Raw genomic sequence first — 24,399 nt, forward strand, 5'->3', positions numbered from 1 at the left:
ACAAGCGTGCAAAGGGCCAATTGTGCAAGGGGCCGAGTGTGCAAGGGGCCGAGTGTGCAAAGATACAATTGTGCGAAGGGCCAATCGTGCAAAGGGCCAATCGTGCAAGGGGCCGGGTGTGCAAAGGGCCGATCGTGCAGCGGCCCCGCCCCCCTCCGCAGCCCCTTTTGCGCAGCCGCCCCTCCCCCTCCCCCTCCCCCCCTCCCCCCCCCTCCCCTCCCCCCTCCGCAGCCGCAGCCGCCGCCGCAGCCCCCGGACGCCTGGGTCCCCTCCCGGACGCCTGGGTCCCCTCCCGGACGCCTGGGTTCCTTTTTCCCTCCCTCCCCTCCCCCCAACCCCATCCTGACCCCCCCCCCTCCCCCTCCCCCCCATCTCCCGGACGCCTGGGTCCCCTCTCTCTCTCTTCTCCCGGACGCCTGGGTCCCTCCCGGACGCCTGGGTCCCCACCATGAAGGACCGGACCCAGGAGCTCCGCAGCGTGAGCGGGGGGGCGGGGCGGGGGGCTATGGATGCCATAGGGGGCTGTAGGATGCTATGGGGTCTATAAGATGCCATAGGGGGCTGTAGGATGCTATGTGGTCTATAGGATGCTATAGGGGGCTGTAGGATGCTATGGGGTCTATAAGATGCCATAGGGGGCTGTAGGATGCTACGGGGTCTATAGGATGCTCTAGGGGGCTGTAGGATGCTATGTGGTCTATAGGATGCTATAGGGGGCTGTAGGATGCCATGGGGTCTATAGGATGCTATAGGGGGCTGTAGGATGCTATGGGGTCTATAGGATGCTATAGGGGGCTGTAGGATGCTATGTGGTCTATAGGATGCTATAGGGGGCTGTAGGATGCTATGGGGTCTATAGGATGCTATAGGGGGCTGTAGGATGCTATGGGGTCTGTAAGATGCTATAGGGGGCTGTAGGATGCTATGGGGTCTATAAGATGCTATAGGGGGCTGTAGGATGCTATGGGGTCTATAAGATGCCATAGGGTCCATAAGATGCCATAAGGAGCTATAAGACGCTATAGGGGGCTATGGGTGCTCTGGGGGGCTGTGGGTGCTACAGGGTGCTGTGGGGTCTATAGGGGGCCATAGGGCGCTATGGGGCACCATGGGATGCTATAGGGTGCTCTGGGGGGCCATAGGATGCTATAGGGTACTGTGCATGCTGTGGGTGCTATGGGGTGCTATAGGGCGCTAAGGGGGGGCTATAGGGTGCTGTGGGTGCTATGGGGGGCTGTGGGTGCTATAGGGGGCTGTAAGGTGCTATAGGGTTCAGTGGGGGCTCTGGGATGCCATAGGGTGCTATGGGGGTCTATAGGATGCTCTAGGGCACTATGGGGCACCATACAGAGCTATAGGGTGCTGTGGGTGCTATGGGGTGCTATAGGTGCTATGGGGGGCTGTGGGTGCTATGGGGTGCTATAGGTGCTATGGGGGGCTGTGGGGTCTATAGGGTGCTATAGGTGCTATGGGGGGCTGTGGGTGCTATGGGGTCTATAGGTGCTATGGGGGCTGTGGGTGCTATGAGGTGCTATAGGTGCTATGGGGGGCTGTGGGATCTATAGGGTGCTATAGGTGCTATGGGGGGCTGTGGGGTCTATAGGGTGCTATAGGTGCTATGGGGGCTGTGGGGTCTATAGGGTGCTATAGGTGCTATGGGGGGCTGTGGGTGCTATGGGGTCTATAGGTGCTATGGGGGCTGTGGGTGCTATGGGGTGCTATAGGTGCTATGGGGTGCTATAGGTGCTATGGGGGCTGTGGGGTCTATAGGGTGCTATAGGTGCTATAGGTCGCTATAGGGCGCTGTGGGTCGCTATAGGGTCCTATGGGGGCTATAGGGGCTGTGGGGGGACACGCGGGGGCTCCCCGGACGCCTGGGTCCCCCCGGACGCCTGGGTCCCCGCAGGGGGCGGGGCCTGGCCCAGGGGATCACCCCCCGGGCTCGGCCAATGGGCGGCCAGGACAGCGCGGGGGGCGGGGCCGGGGAGCCGGCGGCCAATCAGGGGGCGCGGGGAGGGGCGCTTTATGCAAATGAGGCACGGCGGGAGCCAATGGCGCGCGGGGGGGCTGTGGTGCAGGGGCGGGGCTTATGCAAATGAGCCGGGCCCAGCAGCCAATGGGGAGGGGCGGGATCAGGCCATGGAGATGACTCACAGCCCTCGGCCAATCACGGCCCGGCTCCTCCCACGTATGCAAATGAGCCGGGGGGGAGGGCGGCCAATAGGGGCGCAGCGCTCAGTTTGTGAATGGGGGGAACTCCTGGGTCCCCCCCGGACGCCTGGGTCCCCTCCCGGATGCCTGGGTCCCCCCCGGACACCTGGGTCCCCTCCTGAACTCCTGGGTCCCCTCCCGGACTCCTGGGTCCCCCCTGGACACCTGGGTCCCTCCCGGACGCCTGGGTCCCCCCCGGACACCTGGGTCCCCTCCTGAACTCCTGGGTCCCCTCCCGGACTCCTGGGTCCCCCCCCGGACACCTGGGTCCCCTCCCGGATGCCTGGGTCCCCCCTGGACACCTGGGTCCCTCCCGGATGCCTGGGTCCCTCCCGGACTCCTGGGTCCCCTCCTGAACTCCTGGGTCCACCCCCGGACTCCTGGGTCCCTCCCGGACTCCTGGGTCCACCCCCGGACGCCTGGGTCCCTCCCGGACGCCTGGGTCCCCCACAGGCCAAGGACAGCGACGATGAGGACGAGGTCGTCCACGTCGACCGCGATCACTTCATGGACGAGTTCTTCGAGCAGGTCGGGGCCTATAGACACCTATAGGGACCCTAGAGACCCCCAGAGACCCCCCAGACCCCCACAGGGTCCCCAGACCCCCCATAGGGTCCAGAGACCCCCTATGGAACCAACCCCCCCCCAAACTTATAGAGACTCTACAGACCCTCTATAGGACCCCCAGACACCCCATGGACCCTATAGAGCCCCCAGACCCCCCACAGGTCTCCCAGACCCCCTATAGGATCCACAGACCCCCTATATGGCCCAGAGACCCCCCCAACCCTATAGAGGCTCTATAGAGCCCCCAGAGCCCCCATGGACACGCGGACCCCCCATGGGATCCACAGACCCCCCCCAACCCCCATATGGATCCCATAGAGCCCCCCAGAGCCCCCGGCCCCACACGTGGACCCTATAGGGGCCAGAGAGCCCCACGGCCACCCCTGGGACCCCCATGGTGTCCCCATGTCCTCCTGTCCCCCCATATCCCCACTGTCCCCATTGATGTCCCCATGTCCCCAAGTCCCCACTGATGTCCCCATGACCCCATTGTCCCCAATGTCCCCATGTCCCCATGTCCCCAGGTTGAGGAGATCCCCACTGATGTCCCCATGTCCCCAATGTCCCCACTGATGTCCCCATGTCCCCATTGTCCCCATTGATGTCCCCATGTCCCCATGTCCCCACTGATGTCCCCATGTCCCCAATGTCCCCAATGTCCCCAGGTTGAGGAGATCCCCACTGATGTCCCCATGTCCCCAATGTCCCCATTGATGTCCCCATGTCCCCATTGTCCCCAATGTCCCCATGTCCCCAGGTTGAGGAGATCCCCACTGATGTCCCCATGTCCCCAATGTCCCCACTGATGTCCCCATGTCCCCATTGTCCCCATTGATGTCCCCATGTCCCCATGTCCCCACTGATGTCCCCATGTCCCCAATGTCCCCAGGTTGAGGAGATCCCCACTGATGTCCCCATGTCCCCAATGTCCCCATTGATGTCCCCATGTCCCCATTGTCCCCAATGTCCCCATGTCCCCAGGTTGAGGAGATCCCCACTGATGTCCCCATGTCCCCAATGTCCCCACTGATGTCCCCATGTCCCCATTGTCCCCATTGATGTCCCCATGTCCCCATGTCCCCACTGATGTCCCCATGTCCCCAATGTCCCCAATGTCCCCAGGTTGAGGAGATCCCCACTGATGTCCCCATGTCCCCATTGTCCCCATGGTCCCCATGTCCCCAGGTTGAGGAGATCCCCATTGATGTCCCCACTGATGTCCCCATGTCCCCATTGTCCCCATGTCCCCAGGTTGAGGAGATCCCCACTGATGTCCCCGTGTCCCCATTGTCCCCATGTCCCCACTGATGTCCCCATGTCCCCAGGTTGAGGAGATCCCCACTGATGTCCCCATGTCCCCATTGTCCCCAATGTCCCCATGTCCCCAGGTTGAGGAGATCCTCACTGATGTCCCCATGTCCCCATTGTCCCCAATGTCCCCATGTCGAGGAGATCCCCACTGATGTCCCCATGTCCCCAATGTCCCCAATGTCCCCACTGATGTCCCCATGTCCCCATTGTCCCCATTGTCCCCATTGATGTCCCCATGTCCCCACTGATGTCCCCATGTCCCCATTGTCCCCATTGTCCCCATTGATGTCCCCATGTCCCCACTGATGTCCCCATGTCCCCAGGTTGAGGAGATCCCCATTGATGTCCCCATGTCCCCAATGTCCCCACTGATGTCCCCATGTCCCCAGGTTGAGGAGATCCCCACTGATATCCCCATGTCCCCAATCTCCCCACTGATGTCCCCATGTCCCCAATGTCCCCACTGATGTCCCCATGTCCCCAATGTCCCCATGTCCCCAGGTTGAGGAGATCCCCACTGATGTCCCCATGTCCCCAATGTCCCCCCCCATTGTCCCCATGTCCCCAGGTTGAGGAGATCCCCACTGATGTCCCCATGTCCCAAGTGTCCCCATGTCCCCATGTCCCCATGTCCCCAGGTTGAGGAGATCCGCGGCTGCATCGAGAAGCTCTCGGAGGACGTGGAGCAGGTGAAGAAGCAGCACAGCGCCATCCTGGCCGCCCCGAACCCCGACGAGAGTGAGCGGGACGGGGGGACACGGACAGGGGGACACGGGGACACGGGGGGAAATCTGGGACACGGGGGACATGGGGGGAAATCAGGGACAGGGGGACATGGGGGGAAATCGGGGACAGGGGGACACAGGGACATGGGACAGGGGGACATGGGGACATAAGGACATGGGGGACATTGGGGACACGGGGGGAAATCGGGGACAGGGGCATATGGGGACACAGGGACACGGAGACGTGGGGATAAGGGGACAATGGGACATGGGGACACAGGGACATGGGGACGGGGGGACAGGGGGACATGGGGGGACAGTGGGGACAGGAGGACAAGGGGGAAATCGGGGACAGGGGGACATGGGGGGACATGGGGGACAGGGGGATATGGGGACAATGGGACACGGGGACACAGGGACATTGGGGACAGGGGGACATGGGGATATGGGGACATGGAGACGGGGGAAATCGGGGACATTGGGGACATGGGGACAGTGGGACATGGGAGGACATGGGGGGACATTGGGGACAGGGGGACATGGGGGGAAATCGGGGACAAGGGGACATTGGGGACAGGGGGACATGGGGATATGGGGACAAGGGGACAGGGGGGAAATCGGGGACGGGGAACATTGGGGACATGGGGACAATGCGGGGACAGGGGGACACGGGGGGGACATTGGGGGACACGGGGGGAATCGAGGACATGGGGACATGGGGGACATTGGGGACAGGGGGACATGGGGATATGGGGACACAGGGACGGGGGGAAATCAGGGACATTGGGGACATGGGGACAAGGGGACATGGGGACGGGGGAAATCGGGGACATTGGGGACAGGGGGACAATGGGGGGAGAGGGGGACATGGGGGGAAATCGGGGACAAGGGGACATTGGGGACATGGGGACAATGGGGGGACATTGGGACACTGGGACACGGGAGGACATGGGGGGACATTGGGGACAAGGGGACATTGGGGACAGGGGGACATGGGGACAGGGGGACAATGGGGGGACATGGGGACAGGGGGACACGGGGACAGGGGGATATAGGGGCATGGGGACAGGGGGACAGTGGGACACGGGAGGACGTGGGGGGACGTGGGGGACAGGGGGACACCGGGATGTGGGGCCAGCATGGGGAGGTGACCCCCGCGTCCCCACCGCCCCCCAGAGACCAAGCAGGAGCTGGAGGACCTGACGGCCGACATCAAGAAAACGGCCAACAAAGTGCGCTCCAAGTTGAAAGGTGACCCGGCGGCGGGACCGGGGGACCCGGGGGGACGCGGGGGGACGCGGGGGGACGCGCGGTGACCCCGCGTCCCCTCCCGCAGCCATCGAGCAGAGCATCGAGCAGGAGGAGGGGATGAACCGCTCATCGGCCGATCTGCGCATCCGCAAGACGCAGGTGACGCCGCGGCCACCCCAGGGGTGACACCGGTGACAGCACCCACGGATACAGCGTCACCCCCAATGTCACCCCCAATGTCCCCTCCCCAATATGGGGGTGACACCGGTGACAGCACCCCCGGATACAGCGTCACCCCCAATGTCACCCCCATGTCCCCCCAATGGGGGTGACACCGGTGACAGCACCCCCTGGACACGTCGTCACCTCCAATGTCCCCTCCCCAATATGGGGGTGACACCGGTGACACCACCCCCTGGACACGTTGTCACCCCCAATGTCACATCCCCAATATGGGGGTGACACCACCCCCTGGCCACGTCGTCACCCCCAATGTCACCCCCATGTCCCCTCCCCAATATGGGGGTGACACCGGTGACAGCACCCCCGGATACAGCGTCACCCCCAATGTCACCCCCATGTCCCCCCAATGGGGGTGACACCGGTGACAGCACCCCCCGGACACGTCGTCACCTCCAATGTCACCTCCCCAATATGGGGGTGACACCGGTGACACCACCCCCTGGACACGTTGTCACCCCCAATGTCACATCCCCAATATGGGGGTGACACCACCCCCTGGCCACGTCGTCACCCCCAATGTCACCCCCAGGTCCCCTCCCCAATATGGGGGTGACACCGGTGACACCACCCCCCGGACACATCGTCACCTCCAATGTCACCCCCAATGTCACCCCCAATGTCACCCCCATGTCCCCTCTCCAATATGGGGGTGACACCGGTGACACCACCCCCCGGACACGTCGTCACCTCCAATGTCACCCCCAATGTCACCCCCATGTCCCCTCCCCAATATGGGGGTGACACCACCCCCTGGCCACGCCGTCACCCCCGGCGTCCCCCCCGTGTCCCCCCAGCACTCGACGCTGTCCCGCAAGTTCGTGGAGGTGATGACCGAGTACAACGCCACCCAGTCCAAGTACCGCGACCGCTGCAAGGACCGGATCCAGCGCCAGCTGGAGATCAGTGGGTCACGAAACCCGGGGGGCGGGGGGGACACAAACCTTGGGGACACCCCCCGGTGGGCGGGGGGGTCACCCCGGGGGTGACGTCGCCCGTTGTCGCTTCTACAGCCGGTCGGACGACCACCAATGAGGAGCTGGAGGACATGCTGGAGAGCGGCAAGTTGGCCATCTTCACCGATGACGTAGGTGCCCTATGGGGCCTATGGGGTGCCTGGGACCCGGGGGGCACCTGGAACCCGACGGGGGCGCCCAGAACCCAATAGGGCCACTTAGAACCCAGTGGGGCCACCCAGAACCCAACAGGGTCACCCAGAACCCAACAGGGTCACCCAGAACCCAATAGGGCCACTTAGAACCCAGTGGGGCCACCCAGAACCCAATGGGGTCACTTAGAACCCAGTGGGGCCGCTTAGAACCCAATGGGGCCACTTAGAACCCAGTGGGGCACCCAGAACCCAATGGGGCCACCTAGAACCCAGTGGGGCACCCAGAACCCAATAGGGCCACTTAGAACCCAGTGGGGCACCCAGAACCCAATGGGGTCACTTAGAACCCAGTGGGGCACCCAGAACCCAGTGGGGCCACCTAGAACCCAGTGGGGCACCCAGAACCCGATGGGGCCACCTAGAACCCAGTGGGGCACCCAGAACCCAATAGGGCCACTTAGAACCCAGTGGGGCCACCCAGAACCCAATGGGGTCACTTAGAACCCAGTGGGGCACCCAGAACCCAATGGGGCCACTTAGAACCCAGTGGGGCCACCCAGAACCCAACGGGGTCACTTAGAACCCAACGGGGTCACCCAGAACCCAATGGGGTCACCCAGAACCCAACAAGGTCACTTATAACCCAATGGGATCACCCAGAACCCAATGGGGTCACTTAGAACCCAATGGGATCACCCAGAACCCAACGGGACCACCCAGAACCCAAGGGGTTAACCAGAACCCAACGGGGTCACCCAGAACCCAATGGGATCACCCAGAACCAAACGGAATCACCCAGAACCCAATGGGATCACTTAGAACCCAATGGGATCACCCAGAACCCAATGGGGTCACCCAGAACCCAATGGGGTCACCCAGAACCCAACGAGGTCACCCAGAACCCAATGGGATCACTTAGAACCCAATGGGATCACCCAGAACCCAATGGGATCACTTAGAACCCAATGGAATCACCCAGAACCCAATGGGGTCACTTAGAACCCAATGGAATCACCCAGAACCCAATGGGGTCACTTAGAACCCAATGGGGGCACCTACAAACGAATGGGGGCACTTAGAACCCAATGGGATCACCCAGAACCCAATGGGATCACCCAGAACCCAATGGGGTCATCCCAAGCCCAACGAGCTCATCTAGAACCCATTGGGTCACCTAGAACCCCCCCAAACCCACCCCCCAACGCCCCCGTTGGCCCCTCCCGGGGTGGGGAGGAAGCCCCGCCCACTTTTCCGGCCCCGCCCAGATCAAGATGGACTCCCAGATGACCAAGCAGGCGCTGAACGAGATCGAGACGCGGCACAACGAGATCATCAAGCTGGAGACCAGTATCCGCGAGCTGCACGACATGTTCGTGGACATGGCCATGCTGGTGGAGAGCCAGGTGAGCGGGGGGACCCCAGACCCGGGGGGGACCCCAAAACCCAGGGGGGACCCCCCAAACCCAGGGGGGACACCCCCAGAGGCCCCTGGGCCACCTAGAACCCGCCAAAGCCCGTTTTTGGGGCCTCGTTGGCTCCTCTAGAACCCACCAAGGGTGACCCAGAACCCCCCAACAGCTCCTGTAGGTGCCACCAGATGGTTGGTTGATTGGGTGGGGGGTTAATTGGATGGGGGGTTAATTGGGTGGGGGGTTAATTGGGTGGGGGGTCAATGGGTTGAGTGGTCAATGGGTTGAGTGGTCAATGGGTTGAGTGGTCAATGGGTTGAGTGGTTCGTCAATGGGTTGAGTGGTTCGTCAATGAGTAGGGTGGTTGATTAATTGGTTGGATGGTTCACGCGTTGGGTGGCTCGTTAATTAGTCGGGTGGTTGGTTAATGGGTGGGATGGTTAATGGGTGGGATGGTTAATGGGTGGGATGGTTAATGGGTGGGATGGTTAATGGGTGGGATGGATGGTTAATTGGATACTTGGTTGATTGGTTGGATGGATGGTTAATTGGATGGTTGGTTAATTGGATAGTTGGTTAATTGGATAGTTGGTTAATTGGATAGTTGGTTAATTAATGGCTTGGGTGATTGATTAATTCATTGGGTGGTTGTTTAATTGGTTGGACGGTTAATTGGTCGGTCAGTGAATTGGGTGGTCGGAAGGTCTTGGGGCCACCAAGGGTCACCTAGAACCCACCCAACCCCATTCTGGGGCCTCGTTGGCTCATCTAGAACCCACCCAAGCCCATCGCTGGGCCTGATTGGCTCACGAAGGACCCGCGGTGGGCGTGTCCCATGGGGGGGCGTGTCCGGGGGGCGTGTCCCACGGGGGGGCGTGTCCCACGGGGGGGCGTGTCCCTAGGGGGAGATGATCGACCGCATCGAGTACAACGTGGAGCACTCGGTGGATTACGTGGAACGCGCCGTGTCCGACACCAAGAAGGCCGTAAAATACCAGAGCAAAGCGCGGAGGGTGAGCCGGGGGGCCCGGACGCCTGGGTCCCTCAGGGGGAAATGGGGCCCGGACGCCTGGGTCCCTCCCGGGGGGCGGGGCCCGGACGCCTGGGTCCTTGGTCCGTAACCGGCCGCTCTCTGTTCCGTTCTCTTCCTGCTGCCGGACGACGAATTCCTCAATTATTCTCATTATCCATTTAAATTTTAAAATTATTTCTGTTTTGTCGCGCAATTTGGTTTTTATTTGTAATTTTAATCCATATCTTAAATTTAAATTTTTAATTCATGTTTATTTCTACGTTTTAATTCATGTTTTTCATTTTAATTATAATTTTAATCCGTATTTTTATTTTTTAATTTTAAATTTTTCTTTTTAATTCATGTTCTTATTTTTAATTCATTCTGTATTTTTAACTTTTAATTCATATTTTCATTTTCAATTAACTTTTAAATCAACTTTTAATCAATTTTCAAATCATTTTTTAAACCTTGATTGGTCTACTTTTAACCTTCACTTTTAAACGATTTCTAATTTTCTTTCAATTTTTGTTTTTGAATTCTTTTTAAACCCTAAATCCTATATTTTTCAATTTTTATTTTTGAATTCTTTTTGAACCCTAAATCCTATATTTTTCAATTTTTATTTTTGAATTCTTTTTGAACCCTAAATCCTATATTTTTCAATTTCTATTTTTGAATTCTTTTTGAACCCTAAATCCTATATTTTTCAATTTTTATTTTTAAATTCTTTTTGAACCCTAAATCCTATATTTTTCAATTTTTACTTTTAAATTCTTTTTAAACACTAATTTCTATGGGTTTAAATTTTGTTTGGAAATTAACCTTGAAACATTGATTTCTATCTTTTTAATTCTTACTTTTAAATCAACTCGTACGTTATTTTTAAACCCCTTTTAAAATTACTTTTAAATTTCGGTGTCTACCTTTTAAACTCTTCCCAATAACTTCTAATTTTTATTTTTAAATTGTTGGTTTGATTTTTTTAAATTTTACCTTCTGGTTTTTGAAATTCTTGAAATTCCACCTTATGATTTTTAATTTTTCAAAATTTTAAAATTTTGGGAATTTTTGAAATTTTGAAAATTTGAAATTTTGAAATTTTGAAATTTTGAAATGTTGCAATTTGGGTTTCCCCGGGGTTCCGGCCTGCGTGTTCCTCGGGGGCGGGTGCAGAAGAAGATCATGATCATCATCTGCTGCGTGGTGCTGGGGGTGGTTCTGGCCTCGTCCATCGGGGGCACCCTGGGCCTGTAGCCCCTCCCCCCCGCCCCTCCCCCCCCTTAATTAATCGCCCATTAATTAACCCCCCGGGAACGAGACCGCCCGCCCCCCCCACCCCCCCCCGCTCGCCCCCAATAAATAATGAGACGATTAATTGGGACCTTCATCCATCCCATCAGCCCCCGGACGCCTGGGTCCCCCGGACGCCTGGGTCCCTCCCGCTGCCGTTCGGGGGGGGGTCAGAGGTCACGTGATGCCGGGGTCACGGGGGGGGCGGGAACTGGGGGGTCATGGGGGGATGGGCCATGAACCCTCCAACCAATTAACCAACTAATTAACCATCCAGCCCATCAACCAGCTCATTAACCATCCAACCAATTAACCAGCCAATTAACCATCCAGCCCATTAACCACCAATTAACCATCCAGCCCATCAACCAGCTCATTAAGCATCCAACCCATCAACCAACTAATTAACCATCCAACCAATTAACCACCAATTAACCATCCAGCCCATTAACCACCAATTAACCATCCAACCCATTAACCAACTAATTAACCAATTAATTAACCATCCAACCCATTAACCAGCTCATTAACCATCCAACCCATTAACCGCCTAATTAACCATCCAGCCCATTAACCAGCCAATTAACCATCCAACCCATTAACCACCCAACCAACTAATTAACCATCCCACCAACCCATTAATCAACCATCCAGCCAATTAACCAACTAATTAACCATCCAACCCATTAACCACCCACCCAACCCACTAATCAACCACCCAACTAACTAATGAACCGCCCAACCCATTAATCAGCCATTCAGCCAATTAATTAACGCCCCCCCCCAATTAACCCCCCAACTCGCCCCCCCTCCCCCAAAAGTGGGCGGAGCCGGGGGGGTGGGGCGTGTCCGCTGGCCCCGCCCCCCGTGCTGGGTGACCCGCAGCCTCCCGGCTCCGCCTCTTCTTGCTCCGCCCCCCCGGACGCCTGGGTCCCCTCCCGAACTCCTGGGTCCCCCCTCCCGGACGCCTGGGTCCCTCCCGAACTCTTGGGTCTCCTCCACGCTACTGGTTCCCCTCCCGAACGCCTGGGTTCCCTGGACTCCTGGGTCCCTCCCGAACTCCTGGGTCCCCTCCCCGAACTCCTGGGTCCCCTCCCCCCAAACTCCTGGGTCCCCCCCGGACTCCTGGGTCCCCCACACTCCTGGGTCCCTCCCCGGACGCCTGGGTCCCTCCCCGGACGCCTGGGTCCCTCCCACACTCCTCTGTCCCCCACACTCCTGGGTCCCTCCCGAACTCCTGGGTCCCTCCCCGGACGCCTGGGTCCCTCCCCGCCCCGGGGCCAAATCGGGGTCGTTTCCTTCACCAATTTAATCAGGTGGGCGGAGCCGAAGCCCCTCCCCCCCCCCGAGGGGGGGCGGGGCCCGGACGCCTGGGTCCCCTGGGGGGGGTGGGGGCTCAGGGGTCAAAGGTCGTCGGCGAGCAGCATTGGGGAGCCCAGGTCGCGCTGGAGGCTCTCGAGGGAGGCGGGGCTGAGGCGATGGACCTCCAGCCAATCAGCGAGCAGCGAGGCCGACAGCGGCGCCGAATCAGCTTGGCTGGGCCGGGGAGGGGGGCGGGGCTTCAGCCCGGACGCCTGGGTCCCCTCCCGGACACCTGGGTCCCTTTTTCGAAGGGTTCGGGGACCACCCGGGGGAAGGGACGCGGTGGGGAAGAGGGGACACCCGGACGCCTGGGTCCCTCCCGAACTCCTGGGTCCCTCCCGAACTCCTGGGTCCCCTCCCCGAACTCCTGGGTCCCCCCCTGGACGCCTGGGTTCCTCCCGAACTCCCGGGTCCCCCCCCCCGGACGCCAGGGTTCCCCTGAACACCTGGGTCCCCCCCCGGATGCCTGGGTCCCCTTCCCGAACTCCTGGGTCCCTCCCGGACGCCTGGGTCCCTCACCTGTCCTTGGCGTCGCCCACGGCGTCCAGCGATTGGCTCAGAAACTCCTCCAGGTCGAACCCGACCCCGTAACCGGCGCCGCTGCCCTTGGGGGTCCCCGAGAACACGGGGGGCAGCGGGTCCTCCACCTGCGGGGGGCGCCGCTTGTGAGCGGGACACCCGCTGCCCGGACACCTGGGTCCCTCCCGGATGCCTGGGTCCCTCCCCGGAACCCCGGGGATGCTGGGAAAAACTATTCATAGTAGTGTTAACTCTGGAACCTACTGATAACCTCTACAGTGCGCACAGCGCAGCGTTAACTCTGGAACCTACTGACGGTCTTCAAAGTATTCCCAGTAGCGTTAACTCTGGAACCCACTGTCTGGGGGACACTGGGGGACACTATTCATAGCAGTGTTAACTCTAAAACCTAGTGATCACATCTACAGTATATACAGTGCAACGTTAACTCTGGAACCTACTGACGGTCTTCAAAGTATTCGCAGTAAACTCTGGAACCTACTGTCTGGGGGACACTGGGAGATACTGGGGGACAATGTGGGGGACACGGGGGGACACCTCACCTGTGACTTGGAGAGCTGTTGGGTCACGGTGGCCACGTCGGGGTCGGGCGGCGGCTCCGGCCACGGTTGGGGACCCGGCGCTTGGGGAGCCGGTTGGGGCGGGGCCGTGGGCGGGGCTGCGGGCGGGGCCGCGGGCGGGGCCGGGGGGCGGGCGCGGTCGCGCATGCGCGTCCAGCGCTCCAGCAGGTGTCGGTCGTCGTCGCTCAGGACGAGGCCGCGCGGCTCCCGGCGCCGCTCGCGCTCGCGCTGCCGCTTCTCGCGCTCCCGGGCGCGCTCCTGCCGACGGCGCCGCTTCTCCTCCCGCTCGCGCTGCCGCTCGGCCGCCGTCACCGGTTTGCGCACGTCGGGGGCGTCCGGGGGGGCCGGCGGGGGGTCTGCGGGAAGGGGGCAGCCAATGGGAGGCGAGCGGGAGCAAGGGGAGTCAATGGGAGCCAATAGGAGCCGACCCAACCAACCCAACCATGATGAACACAACTCAACCATGACCAACCCAACCCACCCATGACCAACCCAACCACGACCAACCATGACCAACCCAACCATGACCAACCCAACCATGACCAACCCAACCATGACCAACCGTGACCAACCCAACCATGACCAACCATGACCAACCCAACCACGACCAACCCAACCCAACCATGACCAACCCAACCCATCCCATCTACAACCAACCCAATCCACCCATGACCAACCCAATCCACCCATGACCAACCCAACCATGACCAACCCAACCCATCATGACCAACCCAACCACAACCAACCCAACCAAGACCAACCCAACCCAACCCCCTCCTGGCCACCAAAACCTTGAGCAGAAGCCACCAACCCAACCCTGCACCCCATCAGGGGACCCAGGCATCCGGGCGCCCCTCCCCGCCCCCCCCACCTTTGCTCTTGTTCCTCATGGCCGACTTGAGCAGCGCCGCCTTGAGGGCGGCCTTGGTGTCGTCCGAGATGGCGCCGTCGCGCTTGGGCGGGGCCCCCGGCTCCGCCTTCACCCGCGGGGACCCCATTGGGCAGTCGGGGGCGGGGGCGGGGCTGGGCATGTCCACGTCGGCGCAGGGCCAGGCGGGGGCGGCGATGGCGGCGTCGGGCGCGTCGACGTTGGCCATGGCCACGTTGACATTGGCCATGGCCGCGTTGGCCGCATTGACGCTGGAGGGGCCCACATCGACACCGGGGGGGCCCACGTTGACATTGGCCGCGTTGATGTTGGCCACGTTGACACTGGAGGGGCCCGCGTTGACGTTGGCCACGTTGGCCTTGGCCATGTTGACACGGCTATTGACCGCGTTGACGTTGACCACATTGACATTGGCGTTGACATTGGCGTTGACCACATTGACCGCGTTGACATTGGCGTTGACCGCGTTGATGCTGGTGTTGACTACACTGACCTCAGTGTTGACCACACTGACCGCGTTGACATTGGCGTTGACATTGGCCTTGACCACGTTGACCTCAGCGTTGACCACATTGACCTTGCCCTTGCCCGCGCTGACCTCACCGTTGACCGCGCCCCCCTCGCCGTTGACCCCGTCGGCGCCGTTGACCCCGTTGGCGCCACCGTTGGCCCCGTTGGCGCCCCCCGCCTTCCCGCGCCCCCCGGCGGCCATATTGCCCGCGTCACCCGCCCCGCCGGCCGGCGCCAGCGCGATGCGCCGGCGGATCCCGTCGCGCCGCGCGTGGAAGTCGTCGATCTCAGCCACGATGGCCGCCTTGATCTCCTCCTTGGTGAGCGCCCGGCGGTCGAAGGCGAAGTCGAAGGCCGGGACGCACTCGGGCTCGTCCTCGGGGTCGTGGTACTTGGCCAGGAACGGGTGGCCCAGCGCCTCGGCCACCCCCACGCGCTCGCGCGGGTCGAAACGCAGCATCCTCCCCAACAACCCCAGCGCGTCGGGGTCCGTATCGCCGAACAGGCTCTCCCACGGCACCGGCGGGCGCGGCGGGAGGCTCTTGACGTACGCGCGGACGCGCTCGGCGCCGATCGCGGCCATAACGGCGGCCGGCGGCGTCCCCAGCACCGCCATGACGAGCTGGAGCTGGTGGACGTAGTTGCGCCCCGGGAAGAGCTGCCGGCGCCCCAACATTTCGGCGAAGATGCATCCGACCGACCACATGTCGATGGCGCGGGTGTAGCGGTGCAGCGCCAGCAGCAGCTCCGGCGCGCGGTACCAGCGCGTGGCCACGTACTCGGTCAGGAAGGCTTTGGCGTGCCGGGGGTCGCCCCCCAGCCCCCTGGCCATGCCGAAGTCGCCGATCTTGAGCTCGCAGTTCTCGTTGACCAGCAGGTTGGAGGGCTTGAGGTCGCGGTGCAGGACGTTGGCCGAGTGGATGTACTTGAGGCCGCGCAGCAGCTGGTACAGGAAGTAGCGCACGTGCTCCAGCGTCAGCGGCTGCGGGGAGTGGATGATCTGGTGCAGGTCGCTCTCCATCAGGTCCAGGACCACGTAGCTGGTGGGGAGGGACCCAGGAGTTCGGGGAGGGACCCAGGAGTTCGGGAGGGACCCAGGAGTTCGGGGAGGGACCCAGGAGTTCGAGGAGGGACCCAGGAGTTCGGGGAGGGACCCAGGCGTCTGGGCCCCACACACCCCAGGAACCCACATATCCCAGGGACCCAGGAGTTCGGGGAGGGACCCAGGAGTTCGAGGAGGGACCCAGGAGTTCGGGGAGGGACCCAGGAGTTCGGGGAGGGACCCAGGAGTTCGGGAGGGACCCAGGCGTCTGGGCCCCACACACCCCAGGAACCCACATATCCCAGGGACCCAGGAGTTCGGGGAGGGACCCAGGAGTTCGGGAGGGACCCAGGAGTTCGGGGAGGGACCCAGGAGTTCGGGGAGGGACCCACACACCCCAGGAACCCACAAATCCCAGGGACCCAGGCGTGCAGGAGGGACCCAGGAGTGCGGGGAGGGGGACCCAGGAGTTCAGGGAGGGGGACCCAGGAGTTCAGGGAGGGGGACCCACACACCCCAGGGACCCACATATCCCAGGGACCCAGGCGTGCAGGAGGGACCCAGGCGTCCAGGGAGGGGGACCCAGGCGTCCGGGCCCCACACACCCCGGGAACCCACATATCCCAGGGACCCAGGCGTCCGAAAGGGGGTCGGGGACATCCCTATGGGTCATCACCACCCCATAGACCAGGTGGGCTCCACCCCACGTGTCCCCGCGCCCCACACAAGGGGACCCAGGCGTCCGGGAGGGGGTGGGGGCCGTCCCCGTGGTGTCCCCACGGACCACTCGGGCTCCATCCCACGTGTCCCCCTGCCCCACAAGTGCCCCCAGGATGAGCCGGGGACGTCGCTACGGGGCCAGCAGCCCCACAGCTGGGGACGCACACGGAGCGGAACTCGCCGTAGGGCACCGTGGGGCGCAGAATGTCCTTGATGCCGATGATGTTGTCGTGCTTGAAGTGCTTGAGGATCTTGAGCTCGCGCAGCGTCCGCTTGGCGTTGGTCACCACGTCGAAGGCGTTGGGGATCTTCTTGATGGCCACGGCCTGGCCTGGGGACCCAGGAGTTCGGGCGGGGGGACCCAGGAGTTCGGGTGGGGGGACCCAGGAGTTCGGGTGGGGAGGGGACCCAGGAGTTCGGGTGGGGAGGGGACCCAGGAGTTCGGTCGGGAAACCCACCCAAGGGGACCCAGGTGCCCGGGTGACCCCAAATCTCCCACCCCAAGAAGACCCAGGTGTGCGGGGGAAATCCAGGTGTGCCGGAAGGACCCAGGAGTTCGGGAGGGACCCAGGAGTCCGGGGGGATGCCAGGAGTTCAGGGAGGGGGACCCAGGAGTTCTGGCGGGGACCCAGCTGTGCGGGAGGGACCCAGGAGTTCGGGAGGACCCAGGAGTTCTGGGGGGACCCAGGAGTCCAGGGGGAACCCAGGAGTTCAGGGAGGGGGACCCAGGAGTCCTGGGGGGACCCAAGAGTTCTGGGAAGGAGGAGGACCCAGGAGTTCGAGCGGGGACCCAGGAGTCCGGGGAGGGACCCAGGAGTTCTGGAGGGACCCAGGAGTTCAGGGAGGGACCCAGGAGTTCTGGAGGGACCCAGGAGTTCTGGGAGGGACCCAGGAGTTCTGGGGGGACCCAGGAGTTCTGGGGGGACCCAGGCGTGCGGGGCTCACCGGTGTCGCGGCGCCGGGCGGAGCTGACGACGCCGTAGGCGCCGGTGCCGATGGTCTCGATGATCTCGTACTCGTCGCCCACGTCGAACGTGACGTCCAGGGCTCGGGCCTTGAGCAGGGCCAGGGGGCCCCCGCCCGCCCCCCGCTCGCCCTCCGCCATGGGGCCTGCGGGACGGGACCCCGGCGTCCGGGCCCCACACGTGCTGAGGACTCAGGCGTCCGGGCCCCAGAGACCCCAAGGACCCACATGTCCTGGGGACCCACGTATTCTAAGGAGCCAGGCGTCGGGGGGGGACCCAGGAGTTCAGGGGGGACCCAGGAGTTCGGGGAGGAAGGACCCAGGCGTTCGGGAGGGACCCAGGAGTCCGGGAATGGGGGACCCAGGAGTTCGGGAAGGGGGGACCCAGGAGTCCGGGAAGGGGGGACCCAGGAGTTCGGGAAGGGGGGACCCAGGAGTCCGGGAGGGGGGGACCCAGGAGTTCGGGGAGGGGGGACCCAGGAGTCCGGGGGGGGACCCAGGAGTCCGGAGGGGGACCCAGGCGTCCGGGAGGGACCCAGGCGTTCGGGGGGGGACCCAGGAGCTCGGGAGGGACCCAGGCGTTCGGGAGGGACCCAGGCGTCCGGGGGGGACCCAGGCGTTCGGGGGGGGACCCAGGCGTTCGGGGGGGGACCCAGGCGTCCGGGGGGGGGACCCAGGCGTCCGGGAGGGACCCAGGAGCTCGGGGGGGGCCCAGGAGTCCGGGGGGACCCAGGCGTTCGGCCCGGTTCCCATGGTAACCGCCCCCCCCTCACCTCCTCCCGCCGCTTCCCCGCGGGGGGACCCGGATGTGGCCGGAGCCGCGCGGCCAATCAGCGCCTCCCCCCGCAGGCCCCGCCCCCCCGTCTCCGCCGGCCAATCAGCGCGCACCCCGCCCCCTCGTTGCCACGGCGACCGGGAGCGCCGCCATTGGCTGGGACCGGCGCGGGGCACAGAGGGGGCGGAGCCGGAAGTGCCGCCTCCGCGCGTTTTTATTGGCTGCCGCCGCTGTTCGTTCCGCTGACCCGGAAGTGCTGGGCACGCCCCTCCCCCGCGGCGGGGGGGGCGGGGCCTCGCGGGGGCGGGGCCGGCGGGGAGGGGGCGGGGCCGGGCCGGCGCGCGGGCCGCCGCAGCCCCGCCCCCGACAGGAAGTGCCTGGGGCACGACGCGCTCCGGAAGGGGCGGGGCTCGGCGGCGGCCATCTTGGCGGGGGCCACACCGGGGGTGGCCATATTGGAGGCGGCCATATTGGGGCCTGGACCCTCATTGGCCACTTCCGGTCCCCCACGGGCGGCCATATTGAGGGCGGCCATATTGGAGGCGGCCATATCAGGGGCGGCCATATTGGGGCCTGGACCCTCATTGGCCACTTCCGGTCCCCCACGGGCGGCCATATTGAGGGCGGCCATATTGGGGCCTGGACCCTCATTGTCCTCTTCCGGCCCTCCACCGGCAGCCATACTGGGGGCGGCCATCCCGGGGCCCAGCCCGGCGGCCATGTTGGCCCCTCCACAGGCGGCGGCCATGTTGGCGGCGGCCATCTCGGGCCCTCCACTGGCGGCCACGTTGGCGCCCGGGCCCTCGGCGGCGGCCACACTGGGGGCCACACTGGCGGCCATGTTGGCGCCCGCCACGTTGGCCCCGCCCCCCTCCCCCTCCCCGTGCGTCCTCTCGTGCTTGCGCAGCCCGGCCCTGCCCCCGAAGCCCTTCCCGCAGCTCCCGCAGGCCCAGGGCCGCTCCCCGGAGTGCGCCCGCCGGTGCTTGCCCAGCGCCCCCCTCTCCCGGAAGCCCCTCCCGCAGTCGGGGCAGCGCCAGGGCCACTCGGCGCCGTGCGTCAGCCGGTGCCGCTTCAGGTCCCACGAGGCCACGAAGCTCTTGCCGCACTCGCCGCAGGCCCAGGGCCGCTCGCCCGTGTGCGTCCGCCGGTGCACGGCCAGGTCGGCCGGCTGCCGGAAGGCCTTCCCGCACTCGCGGCAGCCGTACGGCTTCACGCCCTGGTGGGCGCGCTGGTGGCGCCGGAAGCTGGAGGGGTCGGCGAACATGCGGCCGCACTGCGGGCACAGGAAGGGCCGCTCGCCCGTGTGGACGCGCCGGTGGCTCTGGAAGGACGAGAGCTGCGTGAAGCTCTTCCCGCAGACGTCGCAGGCGAAGGGCTTGCGCGGCGCGTGGATGCGCTGGTGGCACGAGAGCGAGGACGAGCGGCCGAAGCGCTTCCCGCAGTCGGCGCACAGGTACGGCCGCTCGCCCGTGTGGACGCGCTGGTGGTTGCGCAGGTCCTTGAGCTCCGCGTAAGCCTTGGGGCACAGGGGGCAGCGGTGGGGCCGGACCCCCGCGTGGCCGCGCCGGTGCTTGCGCAGCACCGAGGGGTCGGCGAAGGACTTGGGGCAGTCGGGGCAGGGGAAGGGGCGCTCGCCCGTGTGGGCGCGGAGGTGGATGGCGAGTTTGGACAGCGTGGGGTAGGACTTGGGGCAGGCGGCGCAGGGGAACGGGGGGCACGGGCGGGGGTCCCCGGGGGCTTTGGGTTTGGCCGTCGCGCTGGTGGCGGCGGCGCCGGGGGGGGCGGAGTTGGGGTCGGAGTTGGGGGCTGCGAGGGCTTTGGGTTTGTTCATCGTGGTGGCGGCATCTCCAAGGGCTTCAGAGTTGGGGTCCCCAAGAGCTCCAGATGGACCCGTCATGGTGGTGGCATCTCCAAGGGCTTCAGAGTTGGGGTCTCCAAGGGCTCTGGGTTTGTTCATCATGGTGGTGGCATCTCCAAGGGCTTCGGTGTTGGGGTCTGCAAGGGCTCTGGGTTTGTTCATCGTGGTGGTGGCATCTCCGAGGGCTTCGGTGTTGGGGTCTCCAAGGGCTCTGGGTTTGTTCATCGTGGTGGTGGCATCTCCAAGGGCTTCAGAGTTGGGGTCTCCAAGAGCTCCAGATGGACCCATCATGGTGGTGGCATCTCCAAGGGCTTTGCTGTTGGGATCTCCAAGAGCTTTGGGTTTGTCCTTTTTGGTGGTGACACCTCTGCGGGTTTTGGGTTTGTCCGTCACCGTGGTGGCATCTCCAAGGGCTTCGGTGTTGGGGTCTCCAAGAGCTTTGGGTTTGTTCATTTTGCCGGTGACACCTCTGCGGGTTTTGGGTTTCTTAATCACGGTGGTGGCGTCCCTGGGGGGTTCAGATTTGGGGTCTCCAAGAGCTTTGGGCGGATTAATTGCGGTGGTGGCATCTCCAAGGGCTTCGGTGTTGGCATCTCCAAGACCTTTGGGTTTGTCCATTTTGGTGGTGACACCTCTGCGGGTTTTGGGTTTGTCCATCATGGTGGTGGCACCTCCAAGAGCTTTGGGTGGATCCGTCATGGCGGTGGCATCTCCAGGGGGTTCAGAGTTGGGATCTCCAAGAGCTTTGGGTGGATTAATTGCAGTGGTGGCACCTCCAGGGGGTTCAGATGGACCCATCACGGCGGTGGCATCTCCAAGAGATTTGGATGGAGTCATTGCAGCGGTGGCACCTCCAGAACCTTTGGTGCTGACACCTCTGCGGGTCTTGGGTTTCTTAATCACGGTGGTGGCATCTCTGGGGCCTTCGGTGGTGACGTCTCTGGAGCGTTTGGGTTTGTTCACCACGGTGGTGGCACCTCCAAAACCTTTGGTGGTGACGCGTCTGGAGGGTTTGGGTTTGTCCATCATGGTGGTGGCATCTCCAAGAGCTTTGGGTTTATCCATAATGGTGGTGGCATCTCCAAGGGCTTCGGTGTTGGGATCTCCAAGAGCTTCAGATGGACCCATCACGGTGGTGGCATCTCCAAGGGCTTCGGTGTTGGGATCTCCAAGATCTTTGGGTTTGTCCATCCTGGTGTTGGGATCTCCAAGAGCTTTGGGTGGGTTAATTGTGGTGGTGGCATCTCCAAGGGCTTCGGCGTTGGGATCTCCAAGAGCTTGGGGTTTGTCCATTTCGGTGGTGACGTCTCTGCGGGTTTTGGGTTCATCCATCACGGTGGTGGCATCTCCAAGAGCTTCAGTGTTGGGATCTCCAAGACCTTTGGGTTTGTCCATCCTGGTGGTGGCATCTCCAAGAGCTTTGGGTTTGTCCATCCTGGTGGTGGGATCTCCAAGAGCTTTGGGTTTGTCCATCCTGGTGGTGGGATCTCCAAGAGCTTTGGGTTTGTCCATCCTGGTGTTGGGATCTCCAAGAGCTTTGGGTTTGTCCATCCTGGTGGTGGCATCTCCAAGAGCTTTGGGTTTGTCCATCCTGGTGGTGGCATCTCCAAGAGCTTTGGGTTTGTCCATCCTGGTGGTGGGATCTCCAAGACCTTTGGGTTTGTCCATCCTGGTGTTGGGATCTCCAAGAGCTTTGGGTTTGTCCATCCTGGCGGTGACACCTCTGCGGGTTCTGGGTTTGTCCATCACGGTGGTGGCACCTCCAAGGTCTTCAGTGCTGGGATCTCCAAGAGCTTTGGGTTTGTCCACCCTGGTGGTGGCACCTTCAGGTTCTTCGGGAACGTCCCCCATGGTGGTGGCGCCTCGGGACCTGCCGTTTTACCCATTTCGTGCCGTTTTACCCATTTCATGCCGGTTTCTCTCGCTTTTGTGCCGTTTCCCGCCAATTATCCCCATTTTTGGTACCATTTTGCCTCATTTTTGTGCCTTTTTGCCCCGTTTCCCCCCATTTTTCTCCATTTTCCCCCATTTCCCCCCATTTTTTCACCATTTCACCCCATTTTTTCCCCCAATTTCCCCATTTCCCATTTTCCCCCCATTTCTCCCACTTTCCCCCATTTCCCATTTTCTCCCATTTCCCCCATTTTTTCCCCATTTTTCCCCATTTCCCCCCATTTCCCCCATTTTCCCCATTTCCCCATTTTCCCCCATTTTCCCCCATTTCCCCCCATTTTTCCCCATTGCCCCATCTCCCCCATTTCCCCATTTTTCCCCATTTCCCCCCATTTCCCCATTTTCCCCCATTTCCCCCCATTTCCCCATTTTTCCCCATTTTCCCCCATTTCCCCATTTTCCCCATTTCCCCATTTTCCCCCATTTCCCCATTTTCCCCATTTCCCCATTTTCCCCATTTCCCCATTTCCCCCATTTCCCCATTTCCCCCCATTTCCCCATCTCCCCATTTTCCCCCATTTCCCCATTTTTCCCCATTTTCCCATTTCCCCATTTTCCCCCATTTCCCCATTTCCCCCATTTTTCCCATTTCCCCATTTTTCCCCATTTCCGCATTTTCCCCATTTCCCCATTTTCCCCATTTCCGCATTTTTCCCATTTCCCCATTTCCCCCATTTTCCCCATTTCCCCCATTTTCCCCATTTCCCCCCATTTCCCCATCTCCCCCATTTCCCCATTTCCCCATTTTTCCCCATTTCTCCCATTTTTCCCCCATTTCCCCATTTTCCCCCATTTCCCCATTTTCCCCCATTTTCCCCCATTTCCCCATTTTCCCCCATTTCCCCCCATTTCCCCATTTTTCCCCATTTTCCCCCATTTCCCCATTTCCCCATTTTCCCCCATTTCCCCATTTCCCCATTTTTTCCCCATTTCCCCATTTTCCCCCATTTCCCCCATTTTTCCCATTTCCCCATTTCCCCCCATTTTCCCCCATTTCCCCCCATTTTTCCCATTTCCCCATTTTCCCCCATTTCCCCATTTTCCCCATTTCCCCAATTTCCCCATTTCCCCCCATTTCCCCATTTCCCCATTTTCCCCAATTCCCCCATTTCCCCATTTTCCCCATCTCCCCCATTTCCCCCATTTCCCCATTTCCCCCCATTTCCCCATTTTCCCCATTTCCCCCCATTTTCCCCCATTTTCCCCATTTCCCCATTTCCCCATTTCCCCCCATTTTCCCCATTTCCCCATTTTCCCCCATTTCCCCATTTCCCCCATTTTCCCCCATTTCCCCATTTCCCCATTTCCCCATTTTCCCCATTTCCCCCATTTTCCCATTTCCCCATCTCTCCCCCTCCCCCCCGGGGCGTGCCCGCCCCTCCCCCTCCCCCTCCCCCTCCCGCCATCTTGCTTTCCCGCGGGCGGGGGGGCCGCGGGGGGGCGGCAGTTCGGGGCGGGTTCTGCCCGCTCGGGGCCGCGGGGGGGGCGGCAGGTTTTGGGGCGGGTTCTGCCCGCTCCGGGCCGCGGGGGGGGGCGGGGGCCCGAGGCGCCGCGGGGGCGGGGGCCGGCGGTACCTGCGGAGCCGCTCGGCGGGCGCTAGGACCTGGGGGCGGGGCGGCCGCGGCCCCTCCCCCTCCGCTCCGGCCCGGCCAATGGCAGCGCGGCTCGGCCCGAGGCTCCGCCCCCTCCGGGAGCGCGGGGGATTGTGGGACGGCGGGAGGTGCCCGCACGGACACACCCCCCCACGCTCCCCGCCCCGAACTCCTGGGTCCCTCCCGAACTCCTGGGTCCCTCCCGAACTCCTGGGTCCCTCCCGAATTCCTGGGTCCCCCCCGAGCTCCTGGGTCCCTCCCGAACTCCTGGGTCCCCCCCGAACTCCTGGGTCCCTCCCAAACTCCTGGGTCCCCCCCGCACTCCTGGGTCCCCTCCCGAACTGCTGGGTCCCTCCCGCACTCCTGGGTCCCCCCCTGAACTCCTGGGTCCCACCCCGAACTCCTGGGTCCCCCCCCGAACTCCTGGGTCCCCCCCCGCACTCCTGGGTCCCTCCCGGACTCCTGGGTCCCCTCCCGCACTCCTGGGTCCCCCCCCGCACTCCT

General features: G+C 62.4%; 3 protein-coding genes across 4 annotated transcripts; 1 reads left to right on the forward strand and 2 right to left on the reverse strand.

Moving 5' to 3' along the window:
• Window positions 1-357: 357 nt before the first annotated feature.
• LOC136001197 (syntaxin-1B) lies at window positions 358-11,094 on the forward strand. 2 transcript variants are annotated; one of them, XM_065655281.1, is made up of 10 exons: window positions 358-478; window positions 2,665-2,739; window positions 4,728-4,827; window positions 5,991-6,065; window positions 6,151-6,224; window positions 7,103-7,211; window positions 7,319-7,392; window positions 8,682-8,819; window positions 9,728-9,838; window positions 11,014-11,094. In XM_065655281.1, exons 1-10 carry the CDS (start codon window positions 449-451, stop codon window positions 11,092-11,094), a joined length of 867 nt encoding a protein of 288 aa, XP_065511353.1. In that variant the 5' UTR covers window positions 358-448. The 2 variants fall into 2 exon arrangements, with proteins under 2 accessions (XP_065511353.1, XP_065511352.1); XM_065655280.1 differs by lacking the exon at window positions 11,014-11,094 and having other exon boundaries at window positions 9,728-10,003.
• Window positions 11,095-12,424: 1,330 nt separating this feature from the next.
• Window positions 12,425-18,573, reverse strand: MAPK7 (mitogen-activated protein kinase 7). The gene is made up of 7 exons (XM_065655297.1): window positions 18,491-18,573; window positions 17,699-17,863; window positions 16,919-17,084; window positions 14,464-16,031; window positions 13,575-13,948; window positions 13,012-13,139; window positions 12,425-12,666 (listed from the first exon to the last, which is right to left on the reverse strand). The coding sequence occupies exons 2-7, from the start codon at window positions 17,856-17,858 to the stop codon at window positions 12,534-12,536; spliced, it is 2,529 nt and encodes an 842-aa protein (XP_065511369.1). The 5' UTR covers window positions 17,859-17,863; window positions 18,491-18,573; the 3' UTR covers window positions 12,425-12,533.
• A 133-nt stretch (window positions 18,574-18,706) lies between these two features.
• ZNF668 (zinc finger protein 668) lies at window positions 18,707-23,938 on the reverse strand. The gene is made up of 2 exons (XM_065655274.1): window positions 23,878-23,938; window positions 18,707-22,220 (listed from the first exon to the last, which is right to left on the reverse strand). The coding sequence occupies exon 2, from the start codon at window positions 22,199-22,201 to the stop codon at window positions 18,707-18,709; it is 3,495 nt and encodes a 1,164-aa protein (XP_065511346.1). The 5' UTR covers window positions 22,202-22,220; window positions 23,878-23,938.
• Between the last annotated feature and the right edge of the window lie 461 nt (window positions 23,939-24,399).

This window comes from Caloenas nicobarica, chromosome 38 (assembly GCF_036013445.1).
Source record: "Caloenas nicobarica isolate bCalNic1 chromosome 38, bCalNic1.hap1, whole genome shotgun sequence".
NCBI classification, from domain to species: domain Eukaryota; kingdom Metazoa; phylum Chordata; class Aves; order Columbiformes; family Columbidae; genus Caloenas; species Caloenas nicobarica.

Excerpts from the sequence above, each read along its gene's own strand:
- LOC136001197 (XM_065655280.1), top strand. The coding sequence starts at position 449 with ATGAAGGACCGGACCCAGGAGCTCCGCAGC. Across the intron at positions 4,828-5,990 it reads CGCCCCGAACCCCGACGAGA|AGACCAAGCAGGAGCTGGAG; the intron begins GTGAGCGGGACG and ends ACCGCCCCCCAG. Across the intron at positions 8,820-9,727 it reads CCATGCTGGTGGAGAGCCAG|GGGGAGATGATCGACCGCAT; the intron begins GTGAGCGGGGGG and ends GCGTGTCCCTAG.
- ZNF668 (XM_065655274.1), bottom strand. The coding sequence starts at position 22,201 with ATGGGGGACGTTCCCGAAGAACCTGAAGGTGCCACCACCAGGGTGGAC.
- MAPK7 (XM_065655297.1), bottom strand. The coding sequence starts at position 17,858 with ATGGCGGAGGGCGAGCGGGGGGCGGGCGGGGGCCCCCTGGCCCTGCTC. Across the intron at positions 16,032-16,918 it reads TACGGCGAGTTCCGCTCCGT|CTACGTGGTCCTGGACCTGA; the intron begins GTGCGTCCCCAG and ends CCTCCCCACCAG. Across the intron at positions 12,667-13,011 it reads GTGGGCGACGCCAAGGACAG|CCAAGCTGATTCGGCGCCGC; the intron begins GTGAGGGACCCA and ends TCCCCGGCCCAG.